We start from the raw sequence: 14,037 nt of genomic DNA on the forward strand, positions 1-14,037 counted from the left end.
GTGAAACTTTGAAGTCTTTAATATATTTTATAAAACTAATATTACTTATGTCTTTTTTTTTTCAATAGCCAAAATCAGAAAATGATGCTAGAACAGGAACGCCTGAGAGTTGAACATGAGAAGTTGAAAGCCACAGATCAAGAAAAAAGCAGGAAACTACATGAACTTACGTGAGTGAGAACTTTAGCAAGGCCTAAAATAGGAGACTGAACTGCAGTGTTGAGGAGAACCTGGGTCTAGCATCAGGCTGCAGGCAAATGGAGGTCCACAGGCAGGTGGAATTTGTCTTCACTAATACAACTAATAAGCAAAATGGACCTGCTCCCTCTGCCTGCAGATGCCATTGTGTTAGCAGACTACTGTCAGATGTGAATCATTAAGCAGAGATGTTCTTGTTTATTTAACACAGGGGTCCTCAAACTTTTTAAATAAGGGGCCAGTTCACTGTCCCTCAGACTGTTGGAGGGCTGGATTATAGTAAAAACAAAAACTTTGTTTCGTGGGTCTTTAAATAAAGAAACTTTATAGTCCTGGGTGAGGGGGAATAAACGTCCTCAGCTGCCGCATCTGGCCTGCAGAGCGTAATTTGAGGACCCCTGAAATTCACTAGGTAGGCAGGTAGAGTAAATGCTTGAAAACAGTTTATGATCTGGAAAGTTCACATAACTAACTACAGTTTGCTTCTGTATTTTATAAGAAAACAGATTCGCTGCTATCAGAGATTTAGTATAAAAGCAGCTTCTAGAATATGTTGTAAGGAAAGACCCAGTCCTGATCACCCAACTGTGACTAGTCACAACAATAACTACCCAAAAGCATGTAAGATCTTGGAGTGTTTTTCTGATCAAAAGAAACTTCAGTTTATATATATGGTTATGGTTTTGCCACAAAATGTATTTATCATAGTCTAATTCTCCAATAATTTAATAACTGCAACTCACAATTAACCATCTCATTCCACAGTCATCATTTTGATTAGTTCAAGTTAATCAACTTAACTCAGTGCCAATTGTTGGCTGTTCTTAATTCACTACTTCAAACAAATAATTTTACCTCTCTCTGTCATTGAAGCATTGCACTTTATTTGGAAATAATGTTCCATATATCCCAGAAGAGCCTTGAACACCAAAAAAAATTAAATTGTTAAAATGTAACCTTTTAACTAAACTTTCTTATTAGCCCCATCTGTCTAATCTCTACTGGATGAGTTTTTTTCTCCCTTTCCCTGTTACATAAAGACAGATTTTATTGAACCAGAAGATAAAAGTGGCACATATACATGCATATATATATATATATATGTATATATTTTTTTATTCCTTCTTTTTAGTGTTATGCAAGACAGGCGAGAGCAAGCTAGGCAAGACCTGAAGGGTTTAGAAGAGACTGTGGTAAGAGAATATAAAATTTTGGATTTTACACTTATCCTAAATATGTAATATTAAGTTATAAAATTTTTTTCATTCAAGGCAAAAGAACTTCAGACTTTACACAACCTTCGGAAGCTCTTTGTTCAAGACCTAGCCACAAGAGTTAAAAAGGTAATTTAAGATCATTGAGATTCTTGTAATGGTCATTTAACTTTTATCTATAAATAAACCTTTGGTTTCTTTAGTTGTCTGAAATAGTTACATAGTTTAAATAGTGAAGTGATTCATTATCTTTTTGTTCTCAGAGTGCAGAGATTGATTCTGATGATACTGGAGGTAGTGCCGCCCAAAAGCAGAAGATCTCCTTTCTTGAGAATAATCTTGAGCAGCTCACAAAAGTGCACAAACAGGTAATAAGATGGAGATAGAATGACTTGTAGAAATGCCAGTTATTTGGAAGGCTATTTTAATTTTGTCTCTCAGGGCAGCTAGGTGGCTCAGTGGATAGAGCACCAACCCCAAAGTCAGGAGGACCTGAGTTCAAATATAGCTTCAGACACTTAACACTTCCTGGCTGTGTGACCCTGGGCAATTCGCTTAACCCCAATTGCCTCAGCAAAAAATAAATGAATGAATGAATGAAGAAAGAAAAAGAAAACATTTTTCATTCTCTCTCTCATTCACAGGGTTTCCATTCTCTGTGGTCTAGAATTCCATATGAGACATTTTAGACTCTTAAGACTTTCTATTAACTACAGCATATAAACAGACTCCCAAGAACTTTAGAGGATTTGAGGAGGGGAGAAGAGGCTAATGGGTAGTGATCTTTTATTAGGAATCTCTCTCCATGAACTGTTTGGTTCTGCACACATATATTGTATCTAGGATATACTGCGACATATTCAACATATATAGGACTACTTGCCATCTAGGGGAGGGGATGGAGGGAGAGAGGGGAAAAATCGGAACAGAAGTGAGTGCAAGAGATAATGTTGTAATAAAAAATTACCCTGGCATCCAGTCTGTCAATAAAAAGTTATTATTTAAAAAAAAAAAAAAAAAAGGAATCTCTCTCCATGAAAGTAGGCTACTAAAATATAATTGCAAAGCTTTTGGGGTTTAACTAGCACTGATGGATCTTTCAGTCTGAGTTTCCTTTCCCCTGTCTCAACTCTTAGTTCCCTGATCAATAAAGTAAATCTTAAAATTTTACCAAGATATTTAGTTCCTTAGTAAAAGTGTAAATTGAATGCAATCATTTTAATTAATAAAACAAACATCATTTATATGTGTCACTTGAAATCATTTTTGCTAGATTTTTTTTTCTTTTAAATCTGACCTATAATTTCATTGGTCTGGGGACTATCCATTGAAGCCAAGCTGTACCTGCTCAGTCACCCAGACTGAGAGAGTAGCATGGCTTTGAACAGTAGTCTGAGAGACTTAACCCTAGTCACACAGAGTGAGTCCCAGGCATCAGCTAAAGCCAGCTCTTTGTCCCCTTTGTTTTCTCTCTCTTTTATATTGTAGATAAATGAATGTTTGAGTTCAGGTGAGTAGAAAAAAGTTATCAGCAAGTGACAGATCTGGGATTTCAGTTCAGGTCTTCAGACCCCATAGCCAAAGAGCTCTTCCTTCTACACCTGCATCTACACTGGCCCGTGCCCATTTTCCCTTTCTCTCAAGAAAGAGCAGGATCAGGTTGTATGTATTAAAAACAAAAATGCCAGAAGATAGAAGATATTTACCTTTTAAGTGAAATGTGGTTTATATTCTAATACTCACTTTGATTTACCCTTAGTTGGTACGTGATAATGCAGATCTTCGCTGTGAGCTTCCAAAATTGGAAAAACGACTTAGAGCTACAGCTGAGAGAGTCAAAGCTTTGGAGTCTGCTCTGAAAGAAGCCAAAGAAAATGCCTCTCGGGATCGTAAACGGTATCAGCAAGAAGTCGATCGGATTAAGGAAGCAGTCAGGTCAAAGAACATGGCCAGGAGGGGACATTCTGCACAGATTGGTTAGTAGAACAAGGAAAAGTTTTTTTTAACTCTCTTTTTAAACCAAATAACTTTCATTTAGAGAGATGATAACCTGATTTATTTTAGATATGTTATGTGTGCTCTTAAACTACATGAGAGAGATTTTTAAGACTTTTAATTTAATCTTCAAATATTATCCAAAGGGCTTTTCCATTTATGAGCATACATTGCATATCTCTAAGCTTATAGTCTTTGGTCACAGAACACTATGTAGAAAATAGAAAAACTAAAAAGCAAAACCAGAACTTCTAGAACTGAATACTGCTTAGAATATTAAATGACAAAAGTGGAGCCAAATGCAAGTCCAGATAATTTTATTCTCATATCTCTATGATCCTCTTATAGAAATAAATTTCTACTTGTCAGCATGAAAAAAATATTTTTTTAATAATTGGTTAAATCAGTATTTTATTGATGTTGCTAAATGGTTCTTGAATTTTCTAAAAACAATTTGAATGAAAAGAAATCAAAATATGTTTATTTGATGGTTTGTGAATTTTGTAATGCTTTCCCTTCAGTATGTGTGTGTGTGTATGTGTGTGTGTGTGTGTGTGTGTGTGTATGTACGTACACACACACACACACACACACAATCAGTGAATTGGATTTATAATTTCATCAATTTGGAAATTCCCTTCAAAGGTACCATGATTGAAATCTATCTCTGCCTTTTCCTACCATGTGATTTTTGTTTACTTTCTCACATACTCCTCTCTGGAGAATCCCTCTAGCTTGATGGAGGACTTTCTTTAACTCTTATAATATGGGAGAATACAACTTTCAAGCTGTCATTTTATTTTTTGTTCATCACCCTTGTTAATGATATCTCACTTTTTCTTTTACTTAAAAAAATGTTGTTGTTTTTTTTCAATTAGCAAGTATTTAATTGTTTCTCCCTCTATTGGAAGAAGAAAAATAAAAACAAAATCCTTATAACAAATAAGCATAAAACATCAAAACAGATTCCTGTATTGGCCATGTCCAAAAATGTGTGTTTTATTCCTCCTTTAGTTCATCATTTCTTCAGGCCTCTTTTATGACAGGAATTCATATGGCTTTTTTTTTTTCATAGCTATCAGTAAATGGAGTTTAAGCTACCCCATAACATAAATAAATTTGCTATTCAAAAGCAGGCTATTTGGAAGTATGTTCTACCAGACAATGACTTCTGTGAGTTAAGGATTAATATTAAAATTAAAAGCCTTTTGTGGACCTTCTGAGTATCCAAGAGACATAGACACAGAGTTTGTGAATTTTGTGATGCTAACTATTCTCCCCCTCCCCCATACTCTCATAAATACTTCTTAAGTGAGAGGAATCCTACCCTTCTCCATAAACTTTGTAATAACACAGAGACTCTCTCTCATTATGGTCTCTAGTCTTAGGGAAATGAGACATATCTCCCACAAAATGGGAGTCTGCTGCCTCTAAATCACATAATCATTTAAGAGAGTGAGTGGAAAAGAGGGTCCACTTTATAACTTCAAAACAAGTTTCAAGTGTAGGAAACAGAAAGGACCAGGCAGAGAGAAAATAAAAAAGGGACAAAAACAGTGCAGTGTCCTGTGGAGCTGGAGGAGCTAAACATTTCCCAGAGGAGGCTCCCAGAACCAGAGAGAACAGGTCTGAAAACAGGGCCTTGGGCTTGAGAGTCAGGACGCACCATTTTTGAAGACATGGTTTTAGTAAAAGGTAGCAGAGTAGCTCCATTGCCAGAGGCTAAGCATTGGGTGGGCAGGAAGGATGGCTTCAGCACAACTTATTTGTGCTTTTAGATTCATTTATCTATCTATTTAATGCCTTATCCATTCTACAACTTTGGTGAACTACTGAATTTAGAGGAGTAGAGTCATTCCCAAAGAGAAATGAGACTGCTAAACCATTCTTAAGGATACTTGTGAGCTCCACATTGACTTAGAAAACCACATACTCAGGGTTCTGTTTTATTTTTATTAAGTATTTCTTATTCTGTAAAATGTACAGTTACATTTTAATCTGGTTCATGTAGCGTGCTGAAGTGTTACTTCTATAGCAGAGTATTTTAGATTGTATTTAGTTACTTTTTTTTTTATCATCATCAGTTAATAAGCTTCCCATAATTACCATTACTAGGAAAAAGATTTAAATGGTGTATATTGCTCCTCTAAAACAATCTCATCATTCATTTTGTAAAACAGCATTAAGTGCCTGTTATGTACTAGGTACTGGAAATACAGAACAAATAAATGTCTCTTACCTCTCAAGGAGCAAGATATACCCAACTTAAGGAAATGGGTTAGGATGTGGACTAGAAAAGGTGATTCCCTCACCTCCAGCTCCAAAACTGTATATAGACCTGAACATTTAATGGAGCAAAAATCAAAGCAGCATTAAGTGGAAGCCCAGGAACAGAGGCCTCAACAAAATGAATTGTTATTATTCCAGTACTTTAAGGAGCTATGGTTTCAACTATGTGGGCTCAAATGTTGAAACTGATGCTAGAGATTTTGAGTTAGTATTAGTGTATGTTTAGAATCTAAAATAGTGTGTAGGTAGATGTAAAACGCTTATGTGATTCTTGTTTTAATTCAGGGCATTTTTGATAAAATAGTAGAATTCTTCCCCCCCCCCCCCCGCCTCCCCCAGCTTCGTATCATTGAAGACATGGACCACTTTAAAAAAGGAGATGTTGTAAAATATACTGATGAAGAAAAAGAAACAATGATTTAATTGCTTGAAAAAAATTGTGATTGAGTCTGATTCTTTTTGTACAGCAAAATAACGTTTTGGTCATGTATACTTATTGTGTATCTAATTTATATTTTAATATATTAAACATCTACTGGTCATCCTGCCATCTGGGGGAGGGGGGGGTGGGGGGTAAGAGGTGAAAAATTGGAACAAGAGGTTTGGCAATTGTTAATGCTGTAAAGTTACCCATGCATATAACCTGTAAATAAAAGGCTATTAAATAAAAAATTTTTTAAAAAAAAGGAATACAAAAAAAAAATTGTGATAAATAGTAATCAAAAGTCATTCTTTACTTTTATATAGCTAAGCCCATCCGTCCTGGACAGCATCCAGCTGCTTCTCCAACTCATCCAAGTGCAATTCGTGGGGGAGGCGCATTTACTCAGAATAGCCAACCTGTGGCAGTTCGTGGTGGTGGAGGCAGACAAGATAAAGTGTAAGCATTTGTACTTGTAAATTTTCTAATTTTTTTTATACTGTGCCCATTTGGGGATCAAAGAAGAATAGAAAAACTTAATTGAGATACTTAATTTTGAAATGTTTCCATAACTTTTGGAAACCCTATTAGAATCACAATTCCTAAATGAATTCTAATTATTGGTACATACATGTGCTATAGAAATTATTTTCAAAATTTTTTTAATGTAACATAATTTTGACTTAGACTTGGTTAGGTAATCATGAATTAAATGTTAATTTAGTGACTATCTGAAATAATGCAAAGATCAAAGGGCAGGAGAAAACATTTCATGATGACCAGTTACTTATAATATTTAAAAATCCATAGTCTGTCATTGAAGACCCTCATGGACCCAGTGAGAAGGGACCCCCTCTTTCTTCACGCCTTTCATAGAGGCTGAAGCCCTCTGTTAGACAGCTAACATCCTGTGACTTTTCTTAGTTATTTTACAGTTATTCTACAGTTTTAGACTTCTTTTATTAGATTAAGTAGTCCTCGAAAGGAATGCTGTCTTGTCTGATTTTTTCTCCAAAACCCACTCCCCATTTTGATTTTTCCCTTTCCCACAACATTCAGCCTTTTGACAAGTTATATCCTTTCCATTTCAAGCATCTCTTAAATGGCCTCTTTGTTCCCATTGCTCTCCCTTCAGAGAAGCTGTCTTCACATCGGAATATTTACAGTAATCTCTATTCTAGTCTTCTTTCCTTTAAGTTATCCTTCATTCTGATGATAGAAATGATTTGTATATGAAGAAAAGTAGCCATCTCTCCTCTTTTCACAACCCTTCAGTGGTCTTCTAATGCCTGCCCAGTCAAGCCTTGCCTTCAAAGCTTTTTTCCATTATGAGAAATTCCTTACCTTTCCAGCCTCATCTTATATACTATTTCACTATGTGTGTTTCACTTCCCCCAAATGCAACTGTTTACTACCTCCCCTAGAGCTCTCATAAGTTTCTGAATCCAGGCCTTTATTCAGAAATCACACTCTCCCTCTGCAGCCCTTCTTGTTGGACTTTACATAAGATATAATCTGTCATCCTTATGCCTCATTTTGTGTTATTGCAAATGCTTCATGTATAGCCTTTTATTAAGTTGTGAGGTCACTGAGAGCAGCAGTTGCATTTTATTTTACCTACCACTAGAACCTGGTGCTGTGCTGTGTACATATTAATCGCTTATTGGTTTAATTTCCATGAGGAAACAAAACAAAATGGTATAGAGATTCATCCATTTAGAAAAGTCAAACAATTTGAGCTGAACAAGATCTTTGAAATCATTTAGTCTCTTATAAAATAATAAAATTGAGGCCCAGAGATGTTAATTAACTTGCCCAGAATCATACATTTTTAAATGATGTTCAGTATTATTAGTGGTCTCCTGACTTCCCACCCAGTATTTTCTGCTCTATAATACCTTCATAATATTTTTTAAAATTATTATTATTATTATCATCAAATATGTTGTGAATGCTTCAAAAAAGTGTTAGTTCATTTTGGTGACTCCCATCGTTACCAGTCATAATCCCTCCAGTGAGTGGCTAGCTTTCCGGTCAGAAAAATTCAACATAGATCTGGTAGCCGTGTTCTCTCCCTGTGCCCCACAGAGACCTCAAGGCAGGAGTCATCTCAGAAAGCCTCACTTGGCTTGCATAGAAGGAAAGATTGGAAGAATTAAGCATTTAAACAATCCTGATAATTGTTTTACTGGTTCCAATTATAGACCAATTTTAGATGAGCTACATGCTATTTTAGATTGTTTATAATTTCTTGTTTGGCTAGGAAGCTTTGGAGGTGCTTGCACTAAAAATAGCCATCAGTTTTTGGTGATGGATTTTACCGTGGCTGTCACACATAAACTGAACTGCTCCTTCTCAAGAATATGGAAGAAGACAATATTGTACTTAAATTAACCTCAATTTTGAGGTGCAGTGTAATAGCAATTTTGCCACATGAGGGAGATAGAACCTTCCCTATACTTTAGCTATATTGGCATTACTTGAAGCTGTTCTAAAATATGGGGTTCATTTTATTGTTTATTCTTTATAATAGAAACACCTTCCCCCACCCCTTTTCCCTCCTATCATAAAGAATAGCTAGATAAAAACAGTGTGAAAGTTTTTGTAGAGTAATCTGTGATTGTCTTATCTTAAAAATGCTGGTATGGCTGGAGCAGTTCAGACTCATTCCTTGCACTAGAAAAAAAAAATTCAAAATCCCCCTGGCAATCATTGTTATTATTACCGATTCTATTATTGCTAAGTTATCTAGGGACTAATTTTAGTACTTCTCCCTGAATAAGAAACCCGGAAGCACTGCCTAGAATGGTGAATAATGTTCTCCCTCTTTCACCCTTTATGAGGGTCTCATTCCTTCCTTTTTCTCCTCTTTTTTCCTCATTCCATTTTCCTCTTTTGCTCTTTTTGCATTCTCTATCATCTTTGCCTTTTCACTTCTCCTCTTTTATGCTTGCCAACACACTCAAAATTATTTTTTATTCTTTCTAGATGTTGTAAAGACTAAAAGAGTCATTTCTTTCCTAAGCCTTTCTTAGCTTATTTTGTTTCTCTTTCCAGAATGATTAATTGGTGGCAAATAAAAGAAGTCTTTTTTTTTTTATTTTTTTTTTTTTATTAAGTTTGGTGAATAAGGTGGTTGTCATAGCTTTAAAAAAAAATTATATTATTAGGTAAATTTTAATCTGGTTGTTTCAAACTTCTATTGCCTCACTTCATAGTTACACTGGAAAATTCAGAATTATATATAAATTGAAATACTAATTTTTCTTTGCTTTTTTTCTTTTTCAGCTGTTAAAGATGATATGTTATCAAGAGAGAGAGAGAGAGCCTCATTCCATGACTATAATCTCTCCCCCGCAGGGATTATAGGATTATAACTTTTTTTTAAATGTATAAATTATACCTGGCCTGTACAGCTATTTCCCACTCAACTCATCTTGCAAATTCTGCTGATTCTCAACACAACTAGAGTGCAATTTTGGCGTCTTGGAAAATTGACGTGTAATTTCAGAGTGTAGCCCTGTTCATGACACGATTTGTCTTTCATGTCTTAAATTTAGTCTGCACTGTGCCAAGTTGAATGTACTCTACAGGTTTAAAGAAGATTTTAGTTTAAGTTTAAAACCTTCCTTTTGTGTGTGTTTCCTTGCTTTAGGGAACATGGAACATGGTTGGAGTTTAGATTTGATATTTAAGTTTTACCACTTAGAACACTATGTGTCCCATTCTGTATATCAGGGCAGCACTTAAAGACTCCTGGGAATGACATCAGGGCTACGTTTTGTTTGTCTGGTTTCTGAAGTGTGCCTCTGAGAATCATTTGGGCACTGCATAACTCAACATTTCAGTTTCAACCAGGCTGCTTAACTGTTAATCTGATGAAATGCCTGTTGCTGGGTTATTTTTAGTTAAATACTATATATTAACAAGTAAATTTAAGTTTACACAAGAGAATTGGTTTGGCAAAGGAACATTTTTATGTGTTGTTCCTAATACTATACACAATATAGTTTGATGGGGTGAAATTATCCTGCTTCATTCCAATTAACCTACTAGCTAGCACAGAAATCTGACAGTTAATTTATCATCTCTAACATAGAAAAAGGAACTAGAAGGGTCTAGAACTAAATTGAATTTCTCATTCTCACATTATCAGTACTATATCAATGACCTAAATTTAGCCTTTGGAAATTGAGAAAATGTGAAGTAGCTTAAAGAGCTAGAAAATTAAGTGAAACACACTGATACATATTAAATAGGAATTAGTTCATTTTGGTCACCCATTCCTGCGGTGTGTTTTAAAACTATTCTACATTGAGTTGTACACTATAATTTATTTCTGGTTTAGTCTAGAAATATTGGGATGTTTACTCCAAACCTTTTATATTAAATGAATCTTTTCTTTTTTGCCTTGTTTGCAAGAGTCACTAGTATATTCATGAAATAAAATGATTTCTTTTGTTGGCTTTAGTCCATGATTTTGTAATTAGATCTAGACTTTTTACATATTACTCCCAGTTCTTTCTCAGAGATTGAAATGAATCAGCAATTTAATTTAAAGAGTAATATCAATGATATGGAAAAAAGATCTAAAATCTTTGCTTTTTCTAGGGCTTTTAGCAGAATTTAGGGGAAAGAGGGTTTGGGAGCTATACATCAGATAGTATAGGTACTCTAAAGTTCTTTATTAGGATGTTGGTGGCAAAAATAACTTTTTAGAGAAGTTTTATATACAAATGTTTGTATTTTGAAATTTGGAGCCATTGTCAGAAGTTTCAGACCCTAATTGGCTTATTTTTCTATTTCCTTAACTACTGAAATTTCCACTTTTTGTAATAATTTTGATTTAAAGGGTGAATTTATTTATTTATTTTTTTATTAGCAGCCAGAAATCCTTGCTGTTGCAGTGTGTAGTCCTCGAGGTGGTCATTTTGCCTTTAGGATTGATTGAAAAAGAAACACTCCATAATTCAAGATGAAATTTTTGTGTGCAGCAAGATAAGCAATTTTACTAAGGAAAAAAAAAATCCTGCAGCATTTGTGATGAAGACAAGGGTTTTCTAAATGAAAACACCTTTGTCATTGCCTGCCTAGTGGGTACATATGCTTAGACATTTGTATTTCACTTCTGACTGATAACTGGTTTCTTTGGAAATATACATAAATGAAGCAGATTTTTTTCTCTTTTGTCTGTATATGGTAGTTTCATTCCTGTAAGTAAAGTATCATGGATATTGGTGCTGAGCATTGCTGTGTAACAGTGCAATCGTAACTAGCATGTAGCTCAAAATATACATTACCTTTTTATATCTTAATAATTTTTTAATTTCTAATTTTAAACCTTTTGCAAAGTTTACCAAGAATTACATCTAAATTTTTAAAAAGGAACTGCTCTTTGGTTCTCCTATAGTAGGTCAATGGAACAGAACATTTACTCTTTGTCAGTGAACATTTTCAGTCTCTAATAGGACCCTGATGCAATGCTATTCCAATTTGCAGTATCCCTTTTTTGGAATGGATTTTATTTTTATGTTCCTCTGAATCGTCTTGTTAAATGGTTTAGAAGAAAAACTCAGTGAAATAAAAGAATAATATTTATTCATGGTGATCAATTAAATTATTTGCATAATTTAAAATTACTGACTCACTACTGTGTATAACTCTAAATTTGACATGAAATGACACAAGAGTCTGATTCTACCTGTGGAATACATTGGCTTATTTTCAGTGCGTGAAGATACATTCAAAGATAATTGGTTTGGGGAAGACGCCATATAGTTTTAATTTAACCTGCATGCTGTAAATGTATTTGTGTTTAAATAAAGAGAGAAAAAGACACTGAAATTTAGTGACTTTATTAAAACTTTGAAACAGGTACGCTTGTTTTGTTTTAGTGAGATCAAGTTTCTTTTCATATTGGCATGTTAGCAGTTGTATACATTAAGTATCTTTATATTCATTTTCTAAAATCTTATTGTAGACTTTATGGGTAACACATGTTAAATATCTCTAGTATCAGGAATTATTAGCTAGAAATGGATCATGCCATTAAGTTTTCATGTTTTCAATTGACATTATAAAGTTTCATTTGGGCTTAACAATTTACTTTATTGAATTTCAAGTTTAAATATGGCCTGAAATTTTTGAGATCATTAGTGGACATACAAAACCAACAGACACACCAAATTTTAAAAGAGAAACTTGGTTTCTTCCTCTAAACTGTCTTGTCTAGACTAGAAAAATAGTGACAGTGATAGTGATAAGAAGGATAATTTTTATACATTTTAGGTACTCAATGCCAAAAACTATATGGAGTATATTAGATTATGGCTTTTCCAAAATCGGTCTTCAAAAGCATCTAAGTGACACGTCATGTAGTGCTACCCCTTTAAAAGCAAATTATAAAGGTAAATATGAATATTTAGGGAAATGTTGAATAGGTTTTGTAAATTTGCATATCGAGAGGTGGTATTGGGGGGAGATTGTTGACAAAATTTCTAAATGAACTACTCATAGAATAAGAACTTGTCAAAGTTTCATGGAAAAAAGCAACCTAAATAGCTTGCTTATCAAAGCATTTAGTGAAATGTTTTATTAATGTGAATTGTTGTTATAACACTCTTTAATTATAACGAAGCTGACAACTAATTCAAACATTGAATAGAGTACAGGGAGAGAAATGGTAAGAAGAAAAATCACTCCAGCAAAAACTTACTTAACTGCTATCAAATAAGAATAAAAGGATGAGGAAATTAACAGATTTGTGCCCACAAGCCCCTAAAACTGCAACTACACAGTAATAATGGGCAGTTGGTGGCCAGTATGGCCCCACTGACCAAGACTGCAAGGAGTACCAGCAATCCCATGGACCTTTTTTAGAAATAATGTTTTAAAATGCATAAAGGAGGATTATGCTGATACTTATGGAAATATTTAAACCAAGATCACAATAGACCAGAGGTTAAAAACCAGTTTTAGAAAATTTCATAAGCCATGGACTGTTCAATGCAAGAATATAATCCAGGGACAGCTAGATGGCACCGGGGATGGAGCTCTGGCCCTGGAGTGAGGAGGACCTGAGTCCAAATGTGGCCTTAGACACTTAGCACTTCCAAATTGTGTGACCCTGGGCAAGTCACTGGACCCCAATTGATTGCCTTTTAAAAAAGAAAAGAATGGCAACACCTCCCCCCCCAAAAAAAAAAAATCCCTGTTAAGAAAGAAGGAATTGAAGCCACATCTTCCTGACTGCAAGACTGTGATCCTGGGGAGCCTCTGGATCTCTGTGCCTCAGTTTCCTCATCTATAAAATGAGAATAGTACCTTCCTCACATGAGAATCCTGAGGGTCAAGTGAGGTAACAAGTATTACCTGCCTTGCACAGTGCTTGGCACAAAATAAGTATAATGTTAGCTGCTATTATAGACAATCTCATACGTAATTCCTGGGAACAAACTCCTTCCCCACAGTCGAATTAAAATTACTGGATAAAAACAAGTAATCGGGAAAATGTATAAATCTGCACAATAAATCTAGGTTATTTTTTAATGTTTTTTTAGTTTTGTGATTCTTGTTGAAACTATATCATGTGGCATGACCTAAAGTGTTCAGAGAATTATGAAATGATAAAGTGGCAAGGATCAAATAGTTTGATTTTCCCTCAGCTTTTAGTTATACCTTCTATACTGTACTTAAAAATCCTCCTTTATATAAAATACTTGTATGTAGGATTTATATGCTTGTATATATAGAATGACACTGTAAGCTTTCAAGTTTTAATTTCAGTAAAACAATTAGCTGATCCCCTTTGTTGCAATCAAATTTTAATATTTCGTAATTTCATCCTTCCATCTTCCACCTCCTTGCTCTCATGCTTTTATCTCCCTTGCAAAATTACATTACTACTTCATCTTTGCTTAT

General features: G+C 34.6%; 1 protein-coding gene across 2 annotated transcripts in view; it reads left to right on the top strand.

Moving 5' to 3' along the window:
* Positions 1-11,961, top strand: part of KIF5B (kinesin family member 5B) — a 63,064-nt gene extending 51,103 nt beyond the window's left edge. For both annotated transcript variants that reach the window (XM_031939742.1, XM_031939743.1), the window contains exons 20-26: positions 69-170; positions 1,331-1,391; positions 1,470-1,541; positions 1,676-1,780; positions 3,172-3,388; positions 6,444-6,576; positions 9,406-11,961. In XM_031939742.1, the coding sequence (XP_031795602.1) occupies positions 69-170; positions 1,331-1,391; positions 1,470-1,541; positions 1,676-1,780; positions 3,172-3,388; positions 6,444-6,576; positions 9,406-9,412 (697 nt within the window). In that variant the 3' untranslated portion in view covers positions 9,413-11,961. The remainder of the gene's footprint in view (positions 1-68; positions 171-1,330; positions 1,392-1,469; positions 1,542-1,675; positions 1,781-3,171; positions 3,389-6,443; positions 6,577-9,405) is intronic.
* The last annotated feature ends 2,076 nt before the right edge of the window (positions 11,962-14,037 follow it).

The sequence above is a fragment of the Sarcophilus harrisii genome, chromosome 5 (assembly GCF_902635505.1).
Source record: "Sarcophilus harrisii chromosome 5, mSarHar1.11, whole genome shotgun sequence".
Taxonomy (NCBI): Eukaryota; Metazoa; Chordata; class Mammalia; order Dasyuromorphia; family Dasyuridae; genus Sarcophilus; species Sarcophilus harrisii.